This window comes from Syngnathus floridae, chromosome 2, assembly GCF_059516105.1.
Source record: "Syngnathus floridae isolate MCC-2025c chromosome 2, RoL_Sflo_1.0, whole genome shotgun sequence".
Classification (NCBI taxonomy): domain Eukaryota; kingdom Metazoa; phylum Chordata; class Actinopteri; order Syngnathiformes; family Syngnathidae; genus Syngnathus; species Syngnathus floridae.
Window position 1 is genome coordinate 6,509,173 of NC_142414.1, and position 23,652 is coordinate 6,532,824.

Genomic DNA, 23,652 nt, shown 5'->3' on the forward strand with positions numbered 1-23,652 from the left:
TTTGAAGGAAATTAAACAACAGGAAGTGGTAATAAAAGCCCGACTCCGATAACGTCCACCCAAATCCTACTTTGTCTTTGTTGTCTTTTAAATGTTGATCATACTTGTCAATATATTTTGTTGTTGTTTAAAGTGAAATGTGCTCTTTTTCTTTTTAGCTCGAACACGTAACACTTTTCCTTGAACTCTTAAAAACAGTTGCGTCGCTTCCGTCAATCCGAGCGAGTAGGTGGGGTCACAATGAGCCAAGATGGCTGACTTCGAGGAACCGCTATCAGACGAAGAAAAGGTTTGAACCTTGTTAACTTCTTTGATTCGCAGCTTCAATTGCTTTAACTTACTAACAAGTAAAGTTCACTCAATGGGGAGGAAAGGCCGAGATTCGCTGACACATTGCAATAAATAAATAAAAAGACTATTTCCCAAAAGATATTTCGTTTATCATTGAGCCAGTGCTGGTGATGCATCTTCAGCTAGCAGTATTTATTTCAGGTCAATAATTATGGGATCTACGCTATAAATCTTTGCATACCATGAATCGGGATTAAATGCACCAGATAGTAAACGTGTTAGTTTTCCGTTACTTCTGCTCGTCAGCATCAACCCGGATGCACGTCAGCCAATGAGGTTTTCTTGGGTCAGAGGGGTTTAGTTGCAGCTCAAATATTTTATAGTCTCACATGACTTCAAGTCCCCATTTCAGGTCATTTAGTTCATACGGAGCCTGGACACCCCCTGAAATCAAATTGGCAATAAATGTTTAAAAGCTCCAATGATGAGGACCCACGCTCTTTTTAATTAGGTGGTCTTCAAAGAATATATGAACACTCATGATAATGTGACTCCACACAGTTAAGTCCCATTAGCATCATGTTAATAAATAACAATAGTTATAGGTTTAGGTATTTGCAATGTCAGAATCATTTTTCTCCCAATCCTCTGGTTTTCAAAATATCTTATGGGTGTAATAATAGAGGTTCACTTGAATGTGAAATGTACATATACGTATATAACAGGAGCATGATTGTAGACAGCACAACCAAATTACAATCTCATAAATACGATGTAATGTTTATACTATGTGTCTATTTTTAATCTCAAAGGTTCGCATTGCAGCCAACTTTGTGACCCGCGCCCCACCAGGAGAGTTCAATGAGGTCTTCAATGGTAAGAGGTCTCTCAACATTATGTATTTGGACACATTTATAACTGAGTTTATTGGATATGAATGGCCTATATGCACATATGTAGCCAGTCATAATGAAGCAAATCAGTTTGTAATTTTATGGCACGTATATTGAGCATAGTCGTGCTTAAGGATTTTGCGGCTGCCCATTGGACTTTGGTCATCACGAGGTGTATTTTTATCTTTACAGATGTGCGGCTTCTTCTTGACAATGATACACTCCTCAGGGAGGGAGCATCGCAGTAAGTACTGTTTATTATGGATCAAGCTATTTCCCCCATAACATCAGCCATCCTAACATGTCTAATGTGTCCAGCTCCTTTGCCCAGTACAACATGGATCAGTTCACACCTGCCAGACTTGATGGCTTTGAAGACCCGGTATGCGTCACCATAATCTTTCCTTCTTCATTACAGAAACACAGTTTTAATTATGTTGTCCCCCCCAAACTTTCCTTGGTTTTATTCACACAGGTCCTGATTACAGAGCATGGTGACCTGGGTCAGGGGCGCTTCCTGGACCCTCGCAACAACTTGTCTTTCCGCTTTGACCACCTTCGGAAAGAAGTGAGCGACGTGCAGCCATGTGAAGGAGACGCGTCTCTTAAAGCCTGGAGGGATTCCTGCGACAATGTCCTTAGTGCCTACGTCAAAGAGCACTACCCGACTGGAGTCTGCACAGTGAGTCTTCTTCACTTCACAGGAAGAAGCAGTTTTGTAGATAGTGAACAATTAATCAAAAACATATACAGGATAACAAATAACATCTGTATTGCCATGTTAACCAATATCCGACCACTAACCCTAGCAACATGTCGACAATATAACAATACTCTTAGGTAACTTTTAATCATTTGTGTAAAAGGACTTTTGTCACTTCATCTTACTGAGTCAGTCTACTCTAGATGTCTTGCATATTGCCCCCTGGTGGCCAAGGCATGCACAACAAAAGGAGCACGATGTGGGGCTGGACGGGAGCACTGGCTTTTAGTTTTATACTGCATTTAAATGGGAAAAAATAATTTGAGATACATACTTGTTCTATTTTCTCTCCTTATGTACTATTTCTGTGGGACAGGTATATGGGAAAACTGTTGATGGCCAGCAAACCATCATCGCCTGCATTGAAGGACATCAGTTTCAACCCAAAAACTTTTGGTATATTACCGTCTTATATGAAAAGTCATCTAATGGGCTTGGTATATGTTTAAGCAATTGGCTAAATTATATCACCAATAGATTTTTTTTCCTTTTTCCTTTACATCAATGAATGTCAGTTAAAGTTGTTCTTGCTTTGATTGCCGAACAGGAATGGTCGCTGTAGGTCTGAGTGGAAACTTACCATTGGCCAGTCCACAGCACAGGTTGTGGGAGTGTTGAAAATCCAGGTGAAGTGACCTCGGTGTACCCAATTTTTTTTAATGATGAATAAGGCAAAGATGAATGAGGAAAAAAAAAAAATGTAAGACTAATTTTACTTCTGCTATATCTAGGTCCACTATTATGAAGATGGGAATGTGCAGCTGGTTAGTCATAAAGAGATCGAGCAATCGATATCAGCGACTGTAAGTAAACCTCAAGACAAAGTCAAGACAAGTCAAACCCACAATTTCCTTTACAATAATATGTTGTATGTACCCCCAATAGTCTAAACATGGCATTCTGATTAATATTGCCTTTGTGGAATATAAGTTAAGTGGCAAAATTCACCTGTTTTTATCCAGCATGGAGGATGCCATTTTGCCATTTGCTGTCAACTGGAAATGACGTCACAAACAATCGCAACTCAGTTTCAGAAAACTGGTGAGCTGTCATAAGAACAGATGTAGTTTGCATTTTTAATTCATATTCCACAAACAAAACATCAATCACAATGACTGGTTGGGCTTCACAGAACATATTCTTACAAAGACAATCTTCGGGTTGATTTCTCTTTAAGAATGGTGAAGATTGCAAATAGAATGACTTAATTGTATCTCAAACAGAGTGAAACTCAAGCGGCTAAGGAATTTGTTGACATTATTGAAAATGCTGAAAATGATTACCAGGTAAGCTTATACATCAGGTAGCAGTTTAATGAGACACATCAAGTAAAAATATAATATGTATGCAGTAGTAATGTACTTTCCTCCATTTTGACTACCAGACTGCAATCAGTGAGAACTACCAGGCCATGTCTGATACAACGTTTAAGGCTCTACGTCGCCAGCTGCCCGTCACACGCACCAAGATCGACTGGAACAAAATTCTAAGTTACAAAATTGGCAAGGAGATGCAAAATGTCTAGTGGAAGGTCAGCGAGAGGGAGATTCAAGAAACCTAATCACTTAACCAAACTGGACTTAACCAAAGCAAAATGATAGTAGTTTGGGGCAAGGAATCCATGAAAAAGAAAAAAACTCATCAAAACCTCAATTTGCAGACTGTAATACATATGCATGTCTGATTGGGGGAGAATGAAGGAGATCATCATAGTTTGCAGTAAGTGGTTGTAAGAATTGTGCAGAACAACATATTGATGAAGACTTGGGGATGAAGAAGAACAAATAAAAAAGAAATGCTTTGTAATGTGCTCTTGCTTTGGTAACATCACTTCCACTGCTGTCCTTTTCTGTTACGAAACATTAAAAACCATTTGCCCAAATCTCTTTCCCATGGTAAAGAACTCCATTCTCCCACCCACGGATGCGCATTTCTATTTTAACATGCAGTTTTCTTTAGGAGTCATGAAATGCTGTACTGTAATGTGTTGGTCAATGCCCAGTGCACATGAAAAGCAAGATGTTAACCTTTGTAGGGCCACATCAAACTGCATACCAAACTGTATACCAATACTTCAAAGCAGACATTTTTGGATGGATGCTCAGACTGTGCTGATCGTGAAAAGCAAGATGTTAACCTTTGTAGGGCCACATCAAACTGCATCTGTATACCAATACTTCAAAGCAGACATTTTTGGATGGATGCTCAGACTGTGCTGATCGGTTATGTGTTGCCTGTACTGCCCCATTCTGTTGTATGAATTAAAGGTCAGAAGAACACGCCTGCATTGCTGTTATTGCACCCATGCAAGAGTCAAACGGATGTTAGCTGAGCGTGTAAAAAGACAAAACTGTTTTGTACACTGTCAGCACAGAGTTGTAATTTATTTTGTATCATTGGCTAAAATCTTGTCCGATTCCCAAATTTGTGATGTTGAGTTGCGTGAGTGAGGCCTCTCAGAAGATAATATGCTCTTCTTGGTTGAAAAGCTATGTAAAGTCAATGTTGTAAACATACAAATGATTGAAAATCAAATCGGTTACAAAAACACAATACAGTTAATTTGACATATAATGGCTACAATAGTTGCAGGAGTCAACATGCGTGACATCTCTTTACTATTTGGTTAACATCAAAGTTTCCCTGATTAACAGAAATTTTTCTAGTACTGCAGTTTAGTCTCAGTGTACTTTAAGTGCAATCATTTATGTGACTGCGTTTGATTTACAGTGAGTATTGTTTGAAAGCCTTTAAATCATGGGTGTCAAACTCAAGGTGCCGGGGCCATATACTGCCCACCACATCATTTTATGTGGCCTGCAAAGGCAAATTGTGTATTGTGCACTTCATGTGTCAATACTAAAACTAAAAATAAACAAAATACTAGCAATTTTTATTAGGATTCATCTTTTTAAAAATATTTGAACAGTTTTTTCAATTGAAAAAAGATTGACCATTTTTACCAGTGTTTGATTTCAAAACTAGTTATTCAGTTGTTTGTGTAGCCTATAATGTCTGACATTTCCCCACTGTGGGATGAATAAGTTCTATCATCATCATCATCATCATCATAACTATGCGTTGACAGTTATAATGGCCCTCCGAAGGAAGCTATGACTACGATGCGGCCCGTGACAAAAATGAGTTTGACACCCCTGCTTTATATAAACAAAACAGTCTTTTTATGAATTGGTTGCAACCATTTACAACCAATTTGTGTTTCCTCATCCAGGGATACTGCTGTGACAGTTCTTAAGTCAATCTACAGATTCATTGCATCCCAATTTTTTTTTCACATTTTCACCCATCCCCCCAAAGTTTTCTGAGAAATTTGGGGGGTTTGTAAAATATAATTTGGGGGGTTTGTAAAATATCTCCAGTTTGTTTTATGGAATCCAGAAATACTTGCCCCCCCAAGGGAAAAAATCCTAGCACCGCCAGTGGTAGTGGCTCGCTATGGTGTGAGTAGGGAGTCCCTCCCGGTAGAATGTGTTCCTACTGTAGTCATCTATAGTCATCTTTTATCATCGTCATCAGAATTTATACAACACTAATCACAGAAGCTTCTTTAATGTTGTGCCATCCATTCTAAACATGCCAAAAGTAGCTTATATTCTCTGGCTCCATGCGTCTCTGTGCAGTCCTCCAAAGAGGAAGCTGTGCAAAATTCTGATGAATTAACATGACCCAGGTTGCGTGGCAAGTTGAAACTGTGTGCTTCAGTGTGATGTGGACGTTAACTAGAAGACGATAAAACCAGGTCAGGTTCTGTTGCTCCTTCCTGTCCGCTGCCGCAGTTCCCCAAAAGCTCGGGGAACAGACTGGCTCGGGCAGAATGACTCGGAGAGCCAGGAGTCGGACTCATGCCGGGCCTCTTGGGAGGAATCGGAGGAGGATGAGTCCTCTCCGATCGGGGTGTGAGAGGGGAACGGATACCCGGAGATAGCGGCCCAGAAGGTGACCTCCCCCCAGGAGGTGATGCAGCTACATTACGGTAGTCTGTACCAAACGGAGAGCTGCTCAACGGTACCATCTTGACACCGGCCTGTTGGCTTGTGAACCGGGACAGCACCTGTGTGACTGTATTGCGGGCCAGCTGCTTGGCTGCACTGTGTTCTGGTGGGGGAGGGTTGGAGGAGGTGCTAGGTGAGAGGTCCCTGGGGGAAAGAGGCCCACCATGCTGCTCCAGCTCCGCCTGCGTTTGAAACTTATGTCTGGCAGCTTGGAATCGCTGATTGACTCCAGCCTGGTAGGAGGACTGATGGAAAGTGGGGCTGTTGAAATGTTTGGCCAAAACTGGCGAGGAAACAGGAGAAGAGGAGAGAGAAGAGGAGGCGGTGCTGGAGGGAGAGTAAGGTACAGTCTGAGGATGGAGAGGAGAAAGTAAGCTTGCTCCTGCCCCATTTTCCAGCACCACCGTGTTTTCTGTTCCTCTCCCGTCCTGATTGAGGTTGTGATGCCCATTGAGTTTTAACACCGAGGACGTTTTCACAGGGACAACTAGTTTCCCATCAGGCTCGGTCTGAACGGAGGTAGACACGACTATCATCTTCGATGGTGACGTCAATGCCTCCTTTGGCCCCATTTTGGGCTCACTGGTTTCATCCAATCGTCTTTTCAACTGCTCAAGTTGTCTCCTCAGGTCTTTACTCCTTTCCTCTTCCTCCATGAGCTTGACTTTCAGTTGCTCACGCTCTGTGGTAAAATCAGCAAGCTTTCTACTAGATTGAACCTCAAGCTCCGCTGCTCTACTCTTTTCCTCATCGAGGAGCATCTGTAGCTTTTCCACTGCGTCTGTCTCCTCTTTGAGCAGATTACGGAGCTCTGAGACCTTCTGTGCCTCCTCCTGTGCTCGGCTACTGGCTTTCTGGAGCTCCAGGCTGAGAGTGGATGAAAGCTGCTGCTGCTGGCTCAATGACTCCTCCGCCTGGCTCACAGCCTCATCCTGTTCTCTCTCCAGTCGCTGCACTGCTGCACGCTCAATTTCAAGCTGGAAAGATAAGAGCATTGGTTAGTAAAGCAGGTTAGCTTATGGCCACAAGGAGGCAGCATAACCCTGTCTTGTTGAATTGCAGCATTAGCTAGTACAATTTAGAGGTCCATTCTAGTTAAAACCCAGAGCATTCTATACTAAGCCAGTACTATTACACTGGGGAACATTTTGAATATACATTTGGTTGCAGTCACAATTGAGACGGTGCGGTGAGAGCTCCCAATACGATCAGTATCTACAACTATAAAGCTAGCATAATAGGAATTAATATTTAAGATTAATGCTTGTTTTGGTTTTAAACCATGGGCATACCATTGTAAATTCTATTTTTTTTAAATTTTCAAAACTATTCTATCTTGTTGCTTTACATATTTACATACTACTACTACTACTACGACTACTACTACTATTACTACTACTACTACTACTACTACTACTACTAATAATAATAATAATAGTAATAATAATAATAATAATAATAATAAGGATCCAATAGTGTCAAAAACTGAGATTGGACTCCACCAAATTTTTTTTAAAAAGAACTGTCAGACCTAATTCAACAATATTTGTGTGCTATCGTGTCTTTTATGGTAATTAGGTTTTTATGATTGTATATTATACAGTCTGTATCTCTTGAAATTCAGCTTTGCTAGACGTTCAACTGTGTATCCTAATTTCTTCAACAAAGGTTTTTCCAGAAACATTTATACTTGCACATACAAAAATCTCATTTACGATCAGTGGCTGGCACTCGTGGGAATAAGTATTTCCACTTATAAGTAGGAATATTTTGTGGTGATGTGCCATAAAATATCAATTCTAAAAGAAACCCAAGCTTTTCAAACAAATCTATTGGGGTGTAGTACATCATTAATTTTTATCACTGTACTTAGAAATAATTAGGCTCGCTATCTTGCTTCAACAGCTTGGTGGAGGTATAAAATGAACTATAATGACTCCATCAGGAAAAGCTGCGGAAAACGGTCTTACGTAAGGCCCTAATGTAGTCTGATGCTGCACTCCAGCATGTGTGCTCGAGTTGACCAGACATGTAGCTCCATTAGCTCACGTTTCCTGAGGCCATAAACCCGTGCAGGACAATCAAACAATGGCCTCTTCCTCATCTGTTTCCTCTCCACCAGCCATGTGCATGTGCATAATGGTGCCTGTGTATGTTTATGAACTTTAAAACCCCTGCCCACCCCACTGAGGTACACAATGGCGCCCCGGTGATGTTTTCCTGCGACCTCCCCGCTTTTTACAGTAAATCACGGCTTTTGGTATGAAAAAAATAACAGAGCGTCAAAAAAAGGAGGAAGAAGAAAAATAAATAGCAACACGATCTCCTCGGCTCTCGTCCGTCATGTTTCGTCAAGTTCAATACTTTTGGCGCCTTTAACACAAGCACATCCACAGCTATAGTATCATGCGGGTCAGCACCTGTTGCAACAGTTCATTTCTTTCTGTTTGCAGTATCAAGGAGAAATTGTCACTCTGTGAAGATTCATGGGCAGGACGCAGTTTTTCTTCTGCTAGATCGGCTATCATCTGTCAAACACAGAAATATAAAACAGATTAATCAAGAGAAAAGAGCACCTGCTTTTATACAAGGTAAGAATAAGGAAAACTGACAAAATGATTTTACTCAAAAGGAATTTTTTGAATGGGGGAGTAATAGGCTGATAACTGGCCTTAGTTGAAGGTATCGAATCTAATATCGGCCACACTCTTGGTGCTGTTTTAGGCATATATGCATATATATTAGGCATATATGTTCATTAAAAGGCAATTTCTGTAAGTATATGTAGAGAAATAGAAAAAATATAGAAAATTGCAGCGGCACAGAGCTGAGGTGCAGTGTTCGATTCTGGCCTTTGCCTGTTGAGTTTGCACGTTCTCCCCGTGCCCGTGTGGGTATTCCAGTTTCCATCCCACATTTCAAGAACACGTATTGTAGCCCGAGTGACCACTTCAAATTGCCCGTAGTGATTGTGAGCGTGAATGGTTGTTCGTCTTGATGTGTGCCCTGGTATTGGCTGGCAACCACTCCAGGGTGCAACCCGCCTACTGTCTGAAGTCTCTAACTCTGAGTGTGGTCGCAGAGAGACACCTGGAGCTCAAATGCATATTTACTCTCACAATCGGACTATTGTACGAGCCTCAACGTGACACTTCCTGTTGTTTGGAATCATCACACATGCAAATTGTACCTGGGTGTGTGTTTTACAACCTGAGAAAACGTGAGGCAATTAATTACCCTTCTGTGTCTGCTCTCAGTGGCAGCCAACTGTCTCATCATCCTTTCCTGCATCCTCTTGCAATGGGCCATGACCAGTTTGAGAACAGCCAAAGGGTTTGGGCCCACTCCTTGCCCCTGCAGGCTTGCATGAGTCTGGGCCAATGTGCTTTCGTTCTCTGCTGCTTTGCTGTCCCGTTGCAAGGCCAGGAATGGATCGCTGAGGTCATACTGGCCATAACGCTCTTGGATGAAAGCATCTTTGTGTTGAGCCTGAAGGACACAAACAAATCAATCGTATGACATTTTATAACTTACACTGACTGATACACTGACAGTGACAGTTACAGTACTCAATGCAGGTCAGTCAGTCACTTTTCATACTTCAAGATAGAGTTGCATGATATTTAGGAAAATTAACTATACAAATTAAATAAATAAATAAATAAATAAATAAATAAATAAATAAATAAATAAATAATATGGGTTTGGAGTGTTAACTGTATATCAATACTATTGCAGCATTTAAGATTTAAAACTGAAATTTTTATTACTTGAAGGAAATGAAAGAAATACATTTTTAATGTATGTGTGCGTGTGTGTGTGCGCATGTGCGTGCGTGTCTGTCTGTCCATGTGTAGAACATGTTATTGTAAGTGTGAGCACAAGCAGATGGTCTTCCTCCACAACCAAAACACAAAGGGGTGAGATTGTACACCCCCTTCCACAAGCAGATGTTAATTCCTCCCCAGAGACGCAGAGGTGAATGACCAGGCCATGAAATCAAACGAATGTATGAGGAAGATTATCAAAATATTTCAGAATTAAAGTTGACACATGCTGTATTCTGCATGAGTCAAGGTTGTCAAAATGTCAAGAAATGAAGCATGACGGTGCACTATAAAAACAACAACACATTAACTCTTAAGCAGATACAATCAAGCTATTGTCATACGTCGCCCCAGGCTGTCCTTAAAGGACCCTGTCCTCCTCCTTGCCAAACGTAATGCAACAAATACTTCCGCCAATTTATCATCATTTCTCAGAAATGTTGCACGCTGGCAGTCTCCTTTTTTTCTTCCGCTTGCTCATAGACGACTACAATATAAACAGACACGTGTGCACCCTCGGGACAACAGTAAAGACGCTGAATTTGAATCTCTGTCTCTGGCTAAACAAAGAATGTGACCCTCAGAGAAGAGATTAGAGGACTCGCACAAAGACACCGTCTCAATGCCTTTGGTCCTAGCCATTGTCTGCATGCCTGACCCACTCGGCTTCGTTGTGAGAGTTGGTGCACACTGTCTTTTTCACTCGCGTCTGTGTTTGCATTTTTTTTTTTTCCTGTGAGCAAGTTGTTCTAGACTGAATTGAGTAAAACTGCAGTGCTTATTTTCCCAATTCCCCGAGATGACCATTGAGCTACTGCAAGGGTGTCAAACTCATTTTTTTCCGCGGGCCGCATTGTGGTCATAGCTTCTTTCGGAGGGCCATTATGAGGCCAGTCATAATGGCCCTCCGAAGGAAACTATGACTATGATGTGAAATTAGTTTGACACAGATGGTCTAAGGCAGGGGTGTCAAACTAATTTTTTTCGCAGGCCGCATTGTAGTCATAACTTCTTTCGGAGGGCCATTACGACTGTCAACCCAAATAAATGTATGAGCACCTCATATTATATACAGTAAAAGCTAAAAAACGAACGGACAAATAACTCGTTTTCAAATCAGACGAGTAAAAACTGGTCAAATATTAAAAAAAAAAGATATTATTAAAAGTGAAGACAATTTGCAATTCTAGTAATGACACACGAATTTGATGCACAATTTGTCTTCGCGGGCCACATAAAATGATGTGGCGGGCCGTATCTGGCCCCCAGGCCTTGAGTTTGACACCTGTGAACTAGTGTCTGGTGCCTTTTTCATTTATTTACAAGATAGTCATACTCATAATAAAAGGGTGTGCTTTCTTTTATGAGAATGTCGCAAGACTCACTTCTCTGCAGCCACTGACGACAAATTTCTTCGTAATCAAACCGTATAAAGGAACTGATCGAACAATAATTATGCACTTGGAATTGTTCTCCTGGCAATAAAAACAACCCTTTATTCATGCCTGGAATAGTTTTGCAACCAGAATAGGCATGCTACACATTCTTTTTTTTCTTTTCATCAACGTGTCACATCCGGCGACTAATGTGACATGTGACTGACAACCTGACCTACACCTACAGGGATCTGTTGTCAGTCGGTTAGCGATCGCCGAAAGGCACAATCACAGCCTTGTGTGAAAAGACAAGAGCCACGGAGTCTTGTTTCCTCAGTGGAACCGTGTAAAGACTGTCAAACAATGAAATCTGCCGCTGGTGTGGTCATTAAGGAGGCCAATGGTACTATGAGAGAGCATTTCTCCTGTTACGCACAAACAGTCAAGCCTTTCATTTCGCTCTTGAACAAATACCATGGAAGGAACTAATAAATGAGCATGAATGGATAAGAGCGCACCTGTGTTTTTCCTCCAGTTTCCTCATTAATTTGTTGACCACCATGGTCGAGCTGTTGACCGCTGTCTCACATCTTTTGACTTTGCTCCCAGCAAATTCCAGAGAGGGCTTCTGGACGATTTACTGCCATTTCCACAAGCTACACCCTTGTAGTGCAGACTAAAATTTTGTTATCTGGCTCCCATCTACTGTTTTTTAGACACTGGTTGTCTATTTACTTCCACATATACTTCAAGTCAATGTATTTTCAGCACTACTATTTTCTGAAAAGGTTTGTGTAGTAGCCTTCAGAGTAAAATGGAGACATCTTGCTTAAACTGTAAATGGTTATGCGCTCAAATAAATAAAACATGAGGGGGTTTACAGACCTTAGACCACAGGTGTCAAACTCAAGGCCTAGGGGCCAGATACGGCCCGCCACATCATTTTATGTGGCCCGCGAAGACAAATTGTGCATCAAATTTGTGTCAGTACTAGAATTACAAATTGTCTTCACTTTTAATATCTTTTTTTTAAATATTTGACCAGTTTTTGGTCGTCTGATTTGAAAATGAGTTATTTGTCAGTTTGTTTCGTAGGTTTTACTGTACATAATATGAGGTGCTCATACATTTATTTGGGTTGACAGTCGTAATGGCCCTCCGAAAGATGCTATGACTACAATGCGGCCTGCGAAAAAAATGAGTTTGACACCCCTGCCTTAGACCATCTGTGTCAAACTAATTTTTTTCGCAGGCCACATCATAGTCATAGTTTCCTTCGGAGGGCCATTATGACTGTCAACCCAAATAAATGTATGAACGTCTCATATTATATACAGTATAGGCTACACAACAAATTGATGAATAACTAGTTTTGAAATCAGAGACTAGTAAGAACTGTTCAATTTTTTAAAACATCTCTATTTCTTAAAAGTAAAGACAATATGCAATTTGAGTATTGACACAAAGTCGATGCAAAATTTGTGTTTGCGAGCCAAATATAATTACACTACATTTGGTCTGCAGGCCAGAGTTTGACACACATGCCTCAGACCAATAAAATAACCTCACCATCTTAAGGGGCATACAAGGAGATTGCCACTGACTAACGTTTAACTGACTTGGATATTAGTTGATTATTGATGAGGAAGTAAGCCAACAGACTCTGAGAACATGATTATAAGTAGATTTGAGTAAATTTGGTAAAGCTGTTGCTTTCTCTTCCTCAGATATACCGTAAACAAAACATAAAGTTTTCTTGTCAACCGACTAAACACAATCATAAATTGTGGCGCCTTGTGGCACAAGTTACTGATTTGATAAAAAAATGGGCTTTTTTCATTTTTGTTTTTAAATCTGAAACAGGCGTGCATTTAGACATGCACAAAAATTTACGACATCCGGCCAATATCAAGTCAGATTTATGTAATTCCTTGCAAGTTAGACGTCCACAATAAAAGAGTTGTCTACACTTGGAAAACCACATCACCATGTGATGACAAAGCAAAAAATAACAAAAGGATATGACAGGAAAAAGCTGTGGAAATGTGGCTGCAGTATTCTAATCACACATAGTGTATAAGGTCTTGAGAACCTTGAAAATCCTTTCTATTAGACCCAAGAGAACTTTTAGCTCTCTTATTTAGGACATAGAAATTGTAGAAATGTTCAGCACAGACAGAAAAGGAGCACCACTCCCAGTTTCATGTCTTAAATGGGCATTCCTTTAAGGTACAAGCCCTCAGAGCCATTCATGCCTGACAGACAGATATTTGCTCTTTCCCTATTAGATAAAGACAAGTCAAAAGCGAGGCCACTCCCACTGGAATATGACCTGTTTGTGGTGTCATGTTCTCAGGAATTTTCCCTCTAGTGCAATTGCTTGTCCAAGTCCTCTGTTAGGGAATCTTTAAAGCTGCAATGTGTAGTATAATTAAACGAGAAAGGTCATGGGTTAATATGAGACTGTCAAACGATGACTTTGAGTTTTAATGGATTTTACAAAAGTTGGAATGTGAGCAAGACACCAGTAATTATTGTTTGACCCTCTAATACACAACCAAGGTGGTGGCCCCGACTGAAACCATCAGTGAAATATGACTAGACATTTTTTGTAGCACCGCTGCTTGTCAGAGCAGCTGTCCTGTATTTGTTGGACAGTCCACAGAGAAAAGGAAGAAAGGCAGTGATTTTGGAAGACCACAGAGACAACACCCAACCTCTAAACCCACTGGAGACCATAAGAGCGTGTGTGTGTGTGTGTGTGTGTGCGTGTGTGTGTGTGTGTGCGTGCATGCGTGCGTGCGTGTGATTGGGCAGATGGGACAAGGGCCGTGGTTAATTAAGAGCTGCCTTGAATATTGCTAACATGCTTGTGGTGTGGGACGCTAAAAGGAAGACAGCAAAGCTTGACATACAAAGAAAGGACACATAGTGATGTGACAATCCAATTGTCCAAAGCCTGATTGCTGGGGGCTTGTTTTGTGTCATACATGCATTAAATCTGGACTAAGACACAAATAGCCAAGAACACAATTGCGCTTCGTTTGTTGCTTATAACCCCGGTTACATCAGCGTGCTTTCAAGGTATTCAGCAACATTTAATGGGTTCCATTCAAGCATGGAGAAGCTGCTGTTCTCAGACTGTGAGAATCAATCGTGGGAGAACTAAATGGGAGCTTCCTCAAACACTGCAAAGCTATGGAGCAGTGGTCACCGCATCCATGTAATATTCGATTTTCATAATCATATTTAACAGTTAGCAAATAAATGTCCACCCTGTCATTGTCCACTCTGTCGGCAAGCTCACATACTGTATTTTACCGTTTACACTGTCTGCTTACATGTATAAAATGTGTATTTCTAACAGCACAGCATCCACTTCTACAATAAGTTCAGTAAAAAATCTCAATGTTCATGTTTTTAAAGAAGGAAGTCTCTACCTTATGATGATATTTGACTTCTTTGTGATACATTGCCTGTACGAACATTTATGTGCATTTCCCAGAACTGCAGTCCTCGCGTCAAGACCAATTTTCCATATCATGCCACGTTATTTTCCCAGTCGACAAATTGAGAACAAATCACTCGCTCCCCTCACTGAGCTAGCAGCAAAAATGTTGACATTGGTGGAACCAAAATCCCACACCATTGTCTGTACTCATGCTGCTTCCTTCTTTTCCTGTTTATACATCCCCTCTCAGTTCAGTGACATTCTTTTTGCAAGCGTAATGCTGAGACAGGTTAATTTCAGTCGTAAAAAGATAACCCGTATTCACTGGCAGTGTCTCGGGGGAGTCGGGTGTTGTCTTCTTGGGTCTACTTACCCTAAAGGCATGAATGACCACCTCCTGGGCCTCGAGCTCTCCCTCCAAAATACTGAGGAGTGTCAATAGCTCCGCTCTACTCAGAGCTTCCACATTCATCTTCCCGTCCTAAAGAAAGAAGGAAGAAAGGCACAGGGAGTGAGAAACAAGCAGCTAGGCCTTTTTGAACTGTTGTTTTTGAATAATTTCTGTCTGCCGAGTATTACAACACACAAGGAATTTGTCTCTGGTAATTGGAGTCATTCGAGTATTACAGCAAACAAGCCACTAAAACAAAATATACTGTTATGGCTACTCTTGTGGAAAAAAAAAACTTGAGTAGATTTCAAGAAGGAGGTTTGCAATCCGATTAATAATTTTTGTAATAATGGACAGGCTGTTTGGATTGGAGCTCATGCAACGTGGCAGGCATTCTGGGAATTTAAGGGCATGTTGAGTGGTTCAATGTAAGATTCATCACACATTGTTGCCTTGACATTAGAATGCGCCACTGATGTAATTTGTCTTTGTAACTACAAGCCACCCTTAGAACGGTTTCTTCCATATCCCTCTCATTGTAATTACGTAGCAACACACGAGTAAGAGTCTGTCATTTGCTACAATGGGAACTGGCAAAAAAGACATCAAAGGAATTGAAAAATTAAAATCATAATTACAGGTATGGATGGATGGATGGATGGATGGATGGATGGATGGATGGATGGATGGATGGATGGATGGATGGATGGATGGATGGATGGAGGGAGGGAGGGAGGGAGGGAGGGAGGGAGGGAGGGAGGGAGGGAGGGAGGGAGGGAGGGAGGAAGGGAGGGGGACAGGGAGGGATGGTTGGGACGGACCAATAAATGGAATTTTTCTTCTCACTTGTTCTTGTTCTGATTTATGATTGATATGATTCATCCTCATATGTTCCCATTAAATTTTGATTCTGAATTTAGAAATAATCAAAACATTTTTGAGAATCACATTAACGACACACAAATCAATTTGATCAAATTATAATTCTGCTTTGATACTGTATTTGGCATTAAAAAAGTCATTTAAAAATTTCAGACTGTTATAATTTTATGAATTTGCATGAAATTGCAAATGATTACATTGTAATTAACGTTGCAACGAGAAGAAATTCTGAAATTCTCAATTTAGAAAAAATACTCGCGTTTATTGCAGCTGCTTCACTTTCCACACTTGATTTCACAGTGTCTCACGAATGTTTATGCTTCAAAGTGTCTCCTCGCTGTCTGGAGAGTCTGTAAAGTGAGCGCACTTGAGTGTTGTCTCTCAAATTCCTCGGTTTATCCTGTGGCTCAACTGACTGAAATGCCAAGTCAAACTATTTGCAGCAAGATTTTTGAAGGTTTTTGTGTGAAGAATCGCTCAGGTATTTTACACAATTGTAACATAAACTTGTTCCAGGCCCCTCATGGCCAACAGTATTAACCACTTGTTACTTTCTTCCTGTTTATTTGGGGAGGCTCTAGTCAACGTGAATCAGTTTTGCCTTGTTACCTGATCCTTGTAGTTCAACTTCAATGAGGAACCATTCCAACATTCCAGGGATGCCCACACCATAGAAGTCAACACTCAAGAGCAAATTGGAATCCCACTCCAAAGCTTGCAAGGATTCAAGAATCAGCTCTGATAAATCTGCAAAAGATGTCCCATATGCTTGTAGCATTTTTTTCCATCATTAGAGCAGACATCATGGAAGGCAAGACGACATCCTTTCCAGGGTGCGTTCAGAGCAATAAATGATTATTACGGTTGCTCGGGAGCAGCAAATGATTCACTACTAGCACTTGCCCCACAGGGGCAATTGCAATTCTTTTTCATGGACGCACCATTCACTTTAATATATGAAACTCATCAGGAAAATCAAATTAGAGCGAGCAATGATTGCAAGATCATCCATATCTCCTAACTGCTTGTTCCATAAACATGAAAAACAACCGTTCGGAATTGCAGTCTTTATTAAGACAAATACCGAGTAGTTGTACTCCAACCATCAATAAAATTCACTCAGCGCAGGTCAGATAACCCACCCTCCTTGTTCAAGGAAATTAGTCATAAGAAATGGCAAACATAAAACAAAAACAAAAACGCATCAATGTTATACCTTCATAAACCCTCGTCTTCCTAGCATCAATATTCCATAAAGCCAGAAATTGTTGCTGCTGAAACGTTTGGCTCCGAGCAGTCCGCTGTCAAAAGGCGCTCCTACTCCAAAACCAAACAACACAAGGACAACGATTCAACGCTCACAGCCAATAGCAGCCATGCTTTTTCATACTCTGGCCAATGGCGGTCACGCTCTTCGTTAAGGGGGCGAGATTAAGGCGTACCCGTTTTAGTGGGATAAAGCTCTTTGTTTCGCACCATGAGTGAGTCTGGCACCCAGTGTTTACATCCATTTCGATGGTTTATAGATTAAACATACTCTAATACACAACTTGAGTGAAGATGAGGCACATAATAAAAGCGATAAACCCTCAAGCATCCACAGACACTATGTAACTTTGAATTAATGTAATTATAGCTTCAACAAGAAATAGATTTTCACAAGAAAAAAAATATGAGGCGCACCTGCATAATCGGCGGTTTACATTTGCGCTAATTTTGGCCTTTGGCTAAATTACGTCAATTACAACATCATTCTCACATGAATTAATACCTCAGTGATGGTTTCAATCGAAACGGATGGTGTTTGTAGTAGATTCCATAATGCAGTTATGCTTAGTGTTGTAACATTAGTACTTAGGGATATCGTATTTCATATAAATGCAACTCCAACAATTTCGTGGAGTTTTTTTAGTTGTAAGTGCCAAAAGCTTTATGAATACTGACCCAGATCATAAGCCTTAATTGTTCCTCAAGTACTCGAACAATCGTTTTGAAAATGTGGCGCAAAGTCTCCCTCTAAAGGCAGAAGGATGGTACAGTGGTTTAGACTTTTATTTCCAAAAATTTGGAAATAACAGTTTGGTTACATTTTTATTTATCTATTTAACTTGTGTAAAATCATTTTTAATTTAATTTCAATTTCATCTTCATATACATAATCTTTAAAATATCCCATTGTAAAATAAATGTGATCGGAACGAAAAAAACTCGTGAGCCATTGCAATACAGACAATTTCGTGAATTACTTTACAATTAAAAATAAAAACTTTCTGCGTGGAGTTTGCCCACTGGGAGAGAGAGAGAGAGAGAGAGAGAGAGAGAGAGAGAGAGAGAGAGAGAGAGAGAGAGAGAGAGAGAGAGAGAGAGAGAGAGAGAGAGAAAGAGAGAGAGAGAGAGAGAGAGAGCGAGAGAAAGAGAGAGAGAGAGAGAGAGAGAGAGAGAGAGAGAGAGAGAGAGAGGGAGAGAGAATCAGATTTCTCTTGCGGTACAATCTGCTGTGGCCGCTCTTGGCACAAGTTTCACTTTGATAGGATTCTTGGGTGATGTAAATCCATCTATTGACAACTCCATCGGAATCTAAGAGAATTTAAAAAAAAATCAAAAACCCATTACAGCTTCAAAACGACAGAAATTGTTGACTCACGTCTGTTTCCTTGCAGGGGACAAAGCTGAAGTGCTGCAAGATCTCCACCAAGGCCAACTTCATCATCAGGAGAGCAAATCGCATTCCAATGCAATTCCTTGGCCCTGCTCCAAATGGCAAGAAGGCGTACGGATCTATACTGTCTTTGTTCTCTTTACTAAACCTAAAACAAAAAACATAACAAATACCCATCCAGGCCAGTTGCCAATTGCCCTCCCTTGCCATTCATTCTCGTACCTTTCAGGTTTGAAAGCCTCCGGTTCAGGCCACAAAGAAGGGTCACGGTGTAGAACGTAAACGGGTACCATGATAACGGTTTCCTTCGGAATTGTCACACCGTTGACTTCCACAGACGCCTTAGCTACCCTTTCCAATCGATTCACGATAGGGTACAGCCTCGATGACTCGTTCATCACCATATCCAGGTATTCCATCTGCATCAGGTCCTCGTAGCGCGGTCGAACCTGCATCGATGTCACGTGCAGTTGTGGGACACAGAACTGGCTGATGACAAACAACAGACAAGTTTGAAAAGTGACCTTGTCTGGAAATGTTTCATCAATCTCCTCTTGTAAGGCCTTCTGGATGTGGGGGTGAGTTGCTAGGTTGTAAGCTAAGAAACACAGTGAGCTGCTGCTTGTTTCATAACCGGCAAAAATGAAGATCATGGCCTGAGAGAGGATTTCATGATCAGTCAGACCTGCGACACAAATGCAATATGATCAAATAACGACATGGAAATAAGCTGTCCTATTGGAGGCTACTGTGGGTTTTTAGCTTGTTTTGTTTACTTATAGAACGTTCTGAAAATGCCTTACGACAATATTTAGGAGTGCGCAAGAAATTTTAGAAGACCGAGGATCGACAGTTGGAGATGACTGTTTCAATGTGTGTGCTGTATAACGCCCTCGTAATTTTTTCCACCTACCTTTTTGGTTGTTAGCGTTTTCTTTGCTGGATCCTGAACTCTGAGAGTCCACCATAAGCTGCATAAAATCTACTCGGTTCTGTCAGGAAAGAAGACAAGACAAGCATTTTTCTTTGGTTAATTTGTTCTAGGGCAAGAATGTGAGTTCTAAATATAGTATTAAGTAAATATAAAATGACCGTGTCTTGACTAAATTATTACTTTGTCACTTTTTTTGTTCCGATCAGCTTTGATGGTCTGTAGGAAATTATAGAAGAAAGTCAATACGTCGGCGGGGAAGAAAGACGCGCCCATCTTCTCCAACAGTGGCCGCAGGAACGGAAAGAGAACTGGTCAGAATGGAAAGAATTGCGAATAAAAACAACGACCCACGAGGATGGCAGAGAGAAACACTTTGAACTTACCAATGAGCACAAGCATAGGATTCAATAAGTCAAACTTAGTCATTTTCTTAATGTTGGCCACAAATGGATCATTGGGGCGGTTGAGTGAATCGATGTCCACGCTGAAAGCGGTGCTGGTTACAACATCCATACTGTAAGGACCAAACACTCTGCAAAAACAAAGCACACGTCCGATGATACGTATGATGATAAGAACTCCCTTTTCTACTACAATGCAAAAAAAATAAAAAATTGCAACTCACTCTTTGACTTCAATGACCTCATCAGCATCTACTTTCCTCTGAAGACTCTTAAGGAGCGTACCAGAATGTTGCAGCATTATTGAATACATCTGCAAAAATATACACAATAACAATTATTAAGTACATAATGGTGATAGAAAAAAAAAGGTTTTTCAACCTCTTTCAGTCGGCCACTTGTGAATGACGGCGAGAGTACACTGCGGATCCTCTTCCAATCCTCATCCTCTACTATTGAGACGGCATCCCTTAAAGGTCCATTGAGGCCCAAATCCTAAACACAGCGACACACAAAGCAAGAGAATGGTTGTTTTCATGTGGTGTTGCTTTACTGGAATCAGTTCAAATTGATTGTCCTCTACTTACCCGTCTGTTGGTAAAGACAGAATAACATTCCTTAACCAAGATGGTTTTGATCATAGCGGTGTCCATAATAGCTATGATAGGCTGTCTGCCATCATACAACCTGACAATTGAGTGCATCGTGTAAATATTTGGTTGCAGAATTATGATACTTGCCTACACATGCATACTTACCCCCACACTTTTCCGTACTTTTGAAAACATTCAAAGTCAAAATAATGGATGCCCTAACAGGAAAATGGAGAAAAAATAGTTACGTGTCAAGCTAGCATTCATATGATATGGCTGATAATGTCTTACCTGCCGGTAATTCAGAAATGTCCCAATAAAAGGCAATGGTTTGGGACCTTTGATTCCTAATTTTTTGAAAAAGCCATAAGGGGCAGTTCCATATCTGGAGATGAAAAAAACAAAACAAAAATCATCAATTTGACATACGAATGATTTTACAATAAAATACATTTAATCAACAGTCTCAACTCAAGTCACCTTCTCAAAATATATTTTTAGTGTGTTTTTTAATAACTCCTAATTAGGTGATATATCTGGAGATGACAAAAACAAAACAAAAATCATCAATTTCACATACGAATAATTTTACAATAAAGTACATTTAATCAACAGTCTCAATCAACAGTAACTTTAGCTCATGAAGAACATTGTAAAATCTAAAGTAAACATATTTAAACGTGACTTACACTGCCAGTAAAGTGATGACAATGGCTATTAAAGTCCATGTCTCAATAGAAAAATACAGAAAAGAGCCCATGTTGCCCAATTCCGTTGCTGTCAATGATGTCCAGGTGCAGGTTGTGGCAAGTAAAACTCCTTTCTGTGGTGTTCGTGCAGAAAAACACGTTCTTATGCAACATAACACAACCATTGATCCAGTGAGACCAAAGCCTGGGGAGGCGTGGCAAAATAATTGCATAACACTCTTTTGTTCACCCAAAATGATTGGTCAGATTTAGAATATGAACTGAAACTTGCTTATAGGTTGTACATAGGAAAAGTTATTTTATTTTTCTAAAAATTGAAAATGTGAATTTTTGCAAGTTATTATTTACACGGTATTTGACACACATTTTATTTTGGTCGTAGTTATTGGTATTGGTGCCAATAAAATGTTGTTAAGGTTGATAAACTAGATATAAAGAAATCAATTCTCTTGTTGACTGAACTTTGATCTGATATTACATGCTTCAGCCTGACTGGACTGTTGGCTATCTTGCAATCTAGAGCTAAAGTCAAGTGATTACTCACCCTTTTACCTGACTGTTTTTATGACTTGAGGTTAAAGATTTTCCTGTTTGGGTTATATCATCCTCACCGTGAAAAGGTATACTTGCTATGCTGTCACTGTTCCATAAAACACATCTACAAACCCCTCAAAATTATTTTCTTTTAAATCAATTTTATTCACTTTCTACAGTGCTTGTCCTCATGCAGTATACATATTGCATATGGGTATAAGCAAATGAGGTGGAGCCAGAGGTGCCCCAACACGACTGGCAGGTCAGAGAATTGCCTTGGGCCTTGTATTGAAGGCATTGGCCCACTTAATATGACAAAGCAGTAGTCAGTAGGTGACGGGCACCTTCCTAGCTGTTGCTGGCTTGAGGGCCCCACTTCTGACAGGCGGCTGATACTGGGCCACATCAACGACACCTTCAAAGAGACATTACAATGAGAGCTCGCTAAGGAGCCCCCTCAATTAGGAAGCTTGTTGGAAGACGAGTACAGCACAGCAAAATGAACTCATCAATTAGGATATGGTAGTTCCTTACACCCAACATACACCTCTTGGTCTTTAAATTGTCATGGGGATGCTCTATATAACAGTGAAAGAGTAAAACAGAATTCTAATGATAAGAACCAGAAGTCAGGCAGAGGTCAGAAGGTGACTTGACACCGACATGAGATCTCCACCTGCTATGTCGTAATGTAAATTAGTGACGGGTAAACGAAGCATCAACTTTGCTTCATGAACCAGTTGTATTTTTTGACATCTGTAGCTGGCATTGTATTTTTAAGGGTTTAAGTCTTAGACCCTTAAAAATACAATGTCATATCTTAAACTTTAAGATGACCAGCTGGCACTTTTAAAATTCGTTGTACAAGTGAGACAATGACAATAAAGATCTATTCTATTCTATTCTATTCTATTCTATTCTATTCTATTCTATTCTATTCTATTCTATTCTATTCTATTCTATTCTATTCTATTCTATTCTATTCTATTCTATTCTATTCTATATGACAAGCAATTTGCTTTGCGGATACAAGCGGCCGAAATGAGTTTTCTCCGCAGGATGTCCGGGCTCTCCCTTAGAGATAGGGTGAGAAGCTCGGTCATCCGGGAGAGACTCGGAGTAGAGTCGCTACTCCTCCACGTTGAGAGGAGCCAGATGAGGTGGCTCGGCCATCTCATCAGCATGCCTCCTGGTTGCCTCCCTGGGGAGGTGTGTTCCGGGCATGTCCCACCGGTGGGAGACCCCGGGGACGACCCAGGACGAGCTGGAGAGACTATGTCTCTCAGCTGGCCCGGGAACGCCTAGGGATCCCCCGGGATGAGCTGGATGAAGTGGCTGGGGAGAGGGAAGTCTGGGAGTCCCTCCTGAAGCTGCTGCCCCTGCGACCCGACCCCAGATAAGCGGAAGAAGATGGATGGATGGATGAATTTGCTTTTTAAACAAGAGTCCCATTTAGATGACTCGAAAAATACAACTGGTTCATGAAGCAAATTTCAAGCTTCATTTTCCTATCACATAAAAATATTTTTTAATTTTCTTTCAAGAAGTGACTAAGGATTAATCATATATTAATCATGCATCAAAACAGACCCAGAGTGTACTTGTGTGCATGAAAAATGAAGTATGTGTTAGGGTTGAAAATAATTATATTTATTTAAAGTTGCAGCATATAGGCTACAACAGGAGCTGTTACTGTAAAATGTCCAATTGCACTTCACACCCTGATCACTGATACCACCACATAGTTATTGCTGTTATTTTTAGATGAGAAGACATTATGTGATGTGCAATACCATCTGGACTGCCAGTGTGTCCGTCCGCCAGCTGTTTGCTGATAAACACGATGGACATGCTAATTAAGAACACTGCCCAAATTCTTTTGTCAAGGGAGTTGCTGACATTGGAAGGGACACATTTCTGATGATGGTCACTTT

General features: G+C 40.6%; 3 protein-coding genes across 4 annotated transcripts; 1 reads left to right on the top strand and 2 right to left on the bottom strand.

The window, feature by feature from the left end:
* Nucleotides 1-32: 32 nt before the first annotated feature.
* capza1b (capping actin protein of muscle Z-line subunit alpha 1b) lies at nt 33-4,226 on the top strand. 2 transcript variants are annotated; one of them, XR_015853495.1, is made up of 11 exons: nt 33-289; nt 1,104-1,167; nt 1,377-1,428; nt 1,503-1,566; nt 1,660-1,866; nt 2,264-2,343; nt 2,495-2,573; nt 2,679-2,750; nt 2,910-2,988; nt 3,171-3,233; nt 3,332-3,412. XR_015853495.1 is itself a non-coding variant. In XM_088358479.1 (10 exons), the coding sequence occupies exons 1-10, from the start codon at nt 251-253 to the stop codon at nt 3,470-3,472; spliced, it is 861 nt and encodes a 286-aa protein (XP_088214605.1). In that variant the 5' UTR covers nt 40-250; the 3' UTR covers nt 3,473-4,226. The 2 variants fall into 2 exon arrangements, 1 of the variants encoding a protein (XP_088214605.1); XM_088358479.1 differs by lacking the exon at nt 2,910-2,988 and having other exon boundaries at nt 40-289; nt 3,332-4,226.
* cttnbp2nlb (CTTNBP2 N-terminal like b) lies at nt 3,240-17,337 on the bottom strand. Its single transcript, XM_088358453.1, has 6 exons — nt 17,104-17,337; nt 16,497-16,634; nt 14,988-15,095; nt 9,198-9,449; nt 8,381-8,488; nt 3,240-6,937 (listed from the first exon to the last, which is right to left on the bottom strand). The coding sequence occupies exons 2-6, from the start codon at nt 16,557-16,559 to the stop codon at nt 5,684-5,686; spliced, it is 1,785 nt and encodes a 594-aa protein (XP_088214579.1). The 5' UTR covers nt 16,560-16,634; nt 17,104-17,337; the 3' UTR covers nt 3,240-5,683.
* An 843-nt stretch (nt 17,338-18,180) lies between these two features.
* On the bottom strand, nt 18,181-21,330 carry cyp3a65 (cytochrome P450, family 3, subfamily A, polypeptide 65). Its single transcript, XM_088358464.1, has 13 exons — nt 21,164-21,330; nt 20,766-20,859; nt 20,640-20,692; nt 20,469-20,568; nt 20,263-20,376; nt 20,106-20,194; nt 19,864-20,012; nt 19,661-19,788; nt 19,460-19,538; nt 19,071-19,231; nt 18,769-18,995; nt 18,532-18,694; nt 18,181-18,464 (listed from the first exon to the last, which is right to left on the bottom strand). Exons 1-13 carry the CDS (start codon nt 21,232-21,234, stop codon nt 18,357-18,359), a joined length of 1,536 nt encoding a protein of 511 aa, XP_088214590.1. The 5' UTR covers nt 21,235-21,330; the 3' UTR covers nt 18,181-18,356.
* Nucleotides 21,331-23,652: the final 2,322 nt, after the last annotated feature.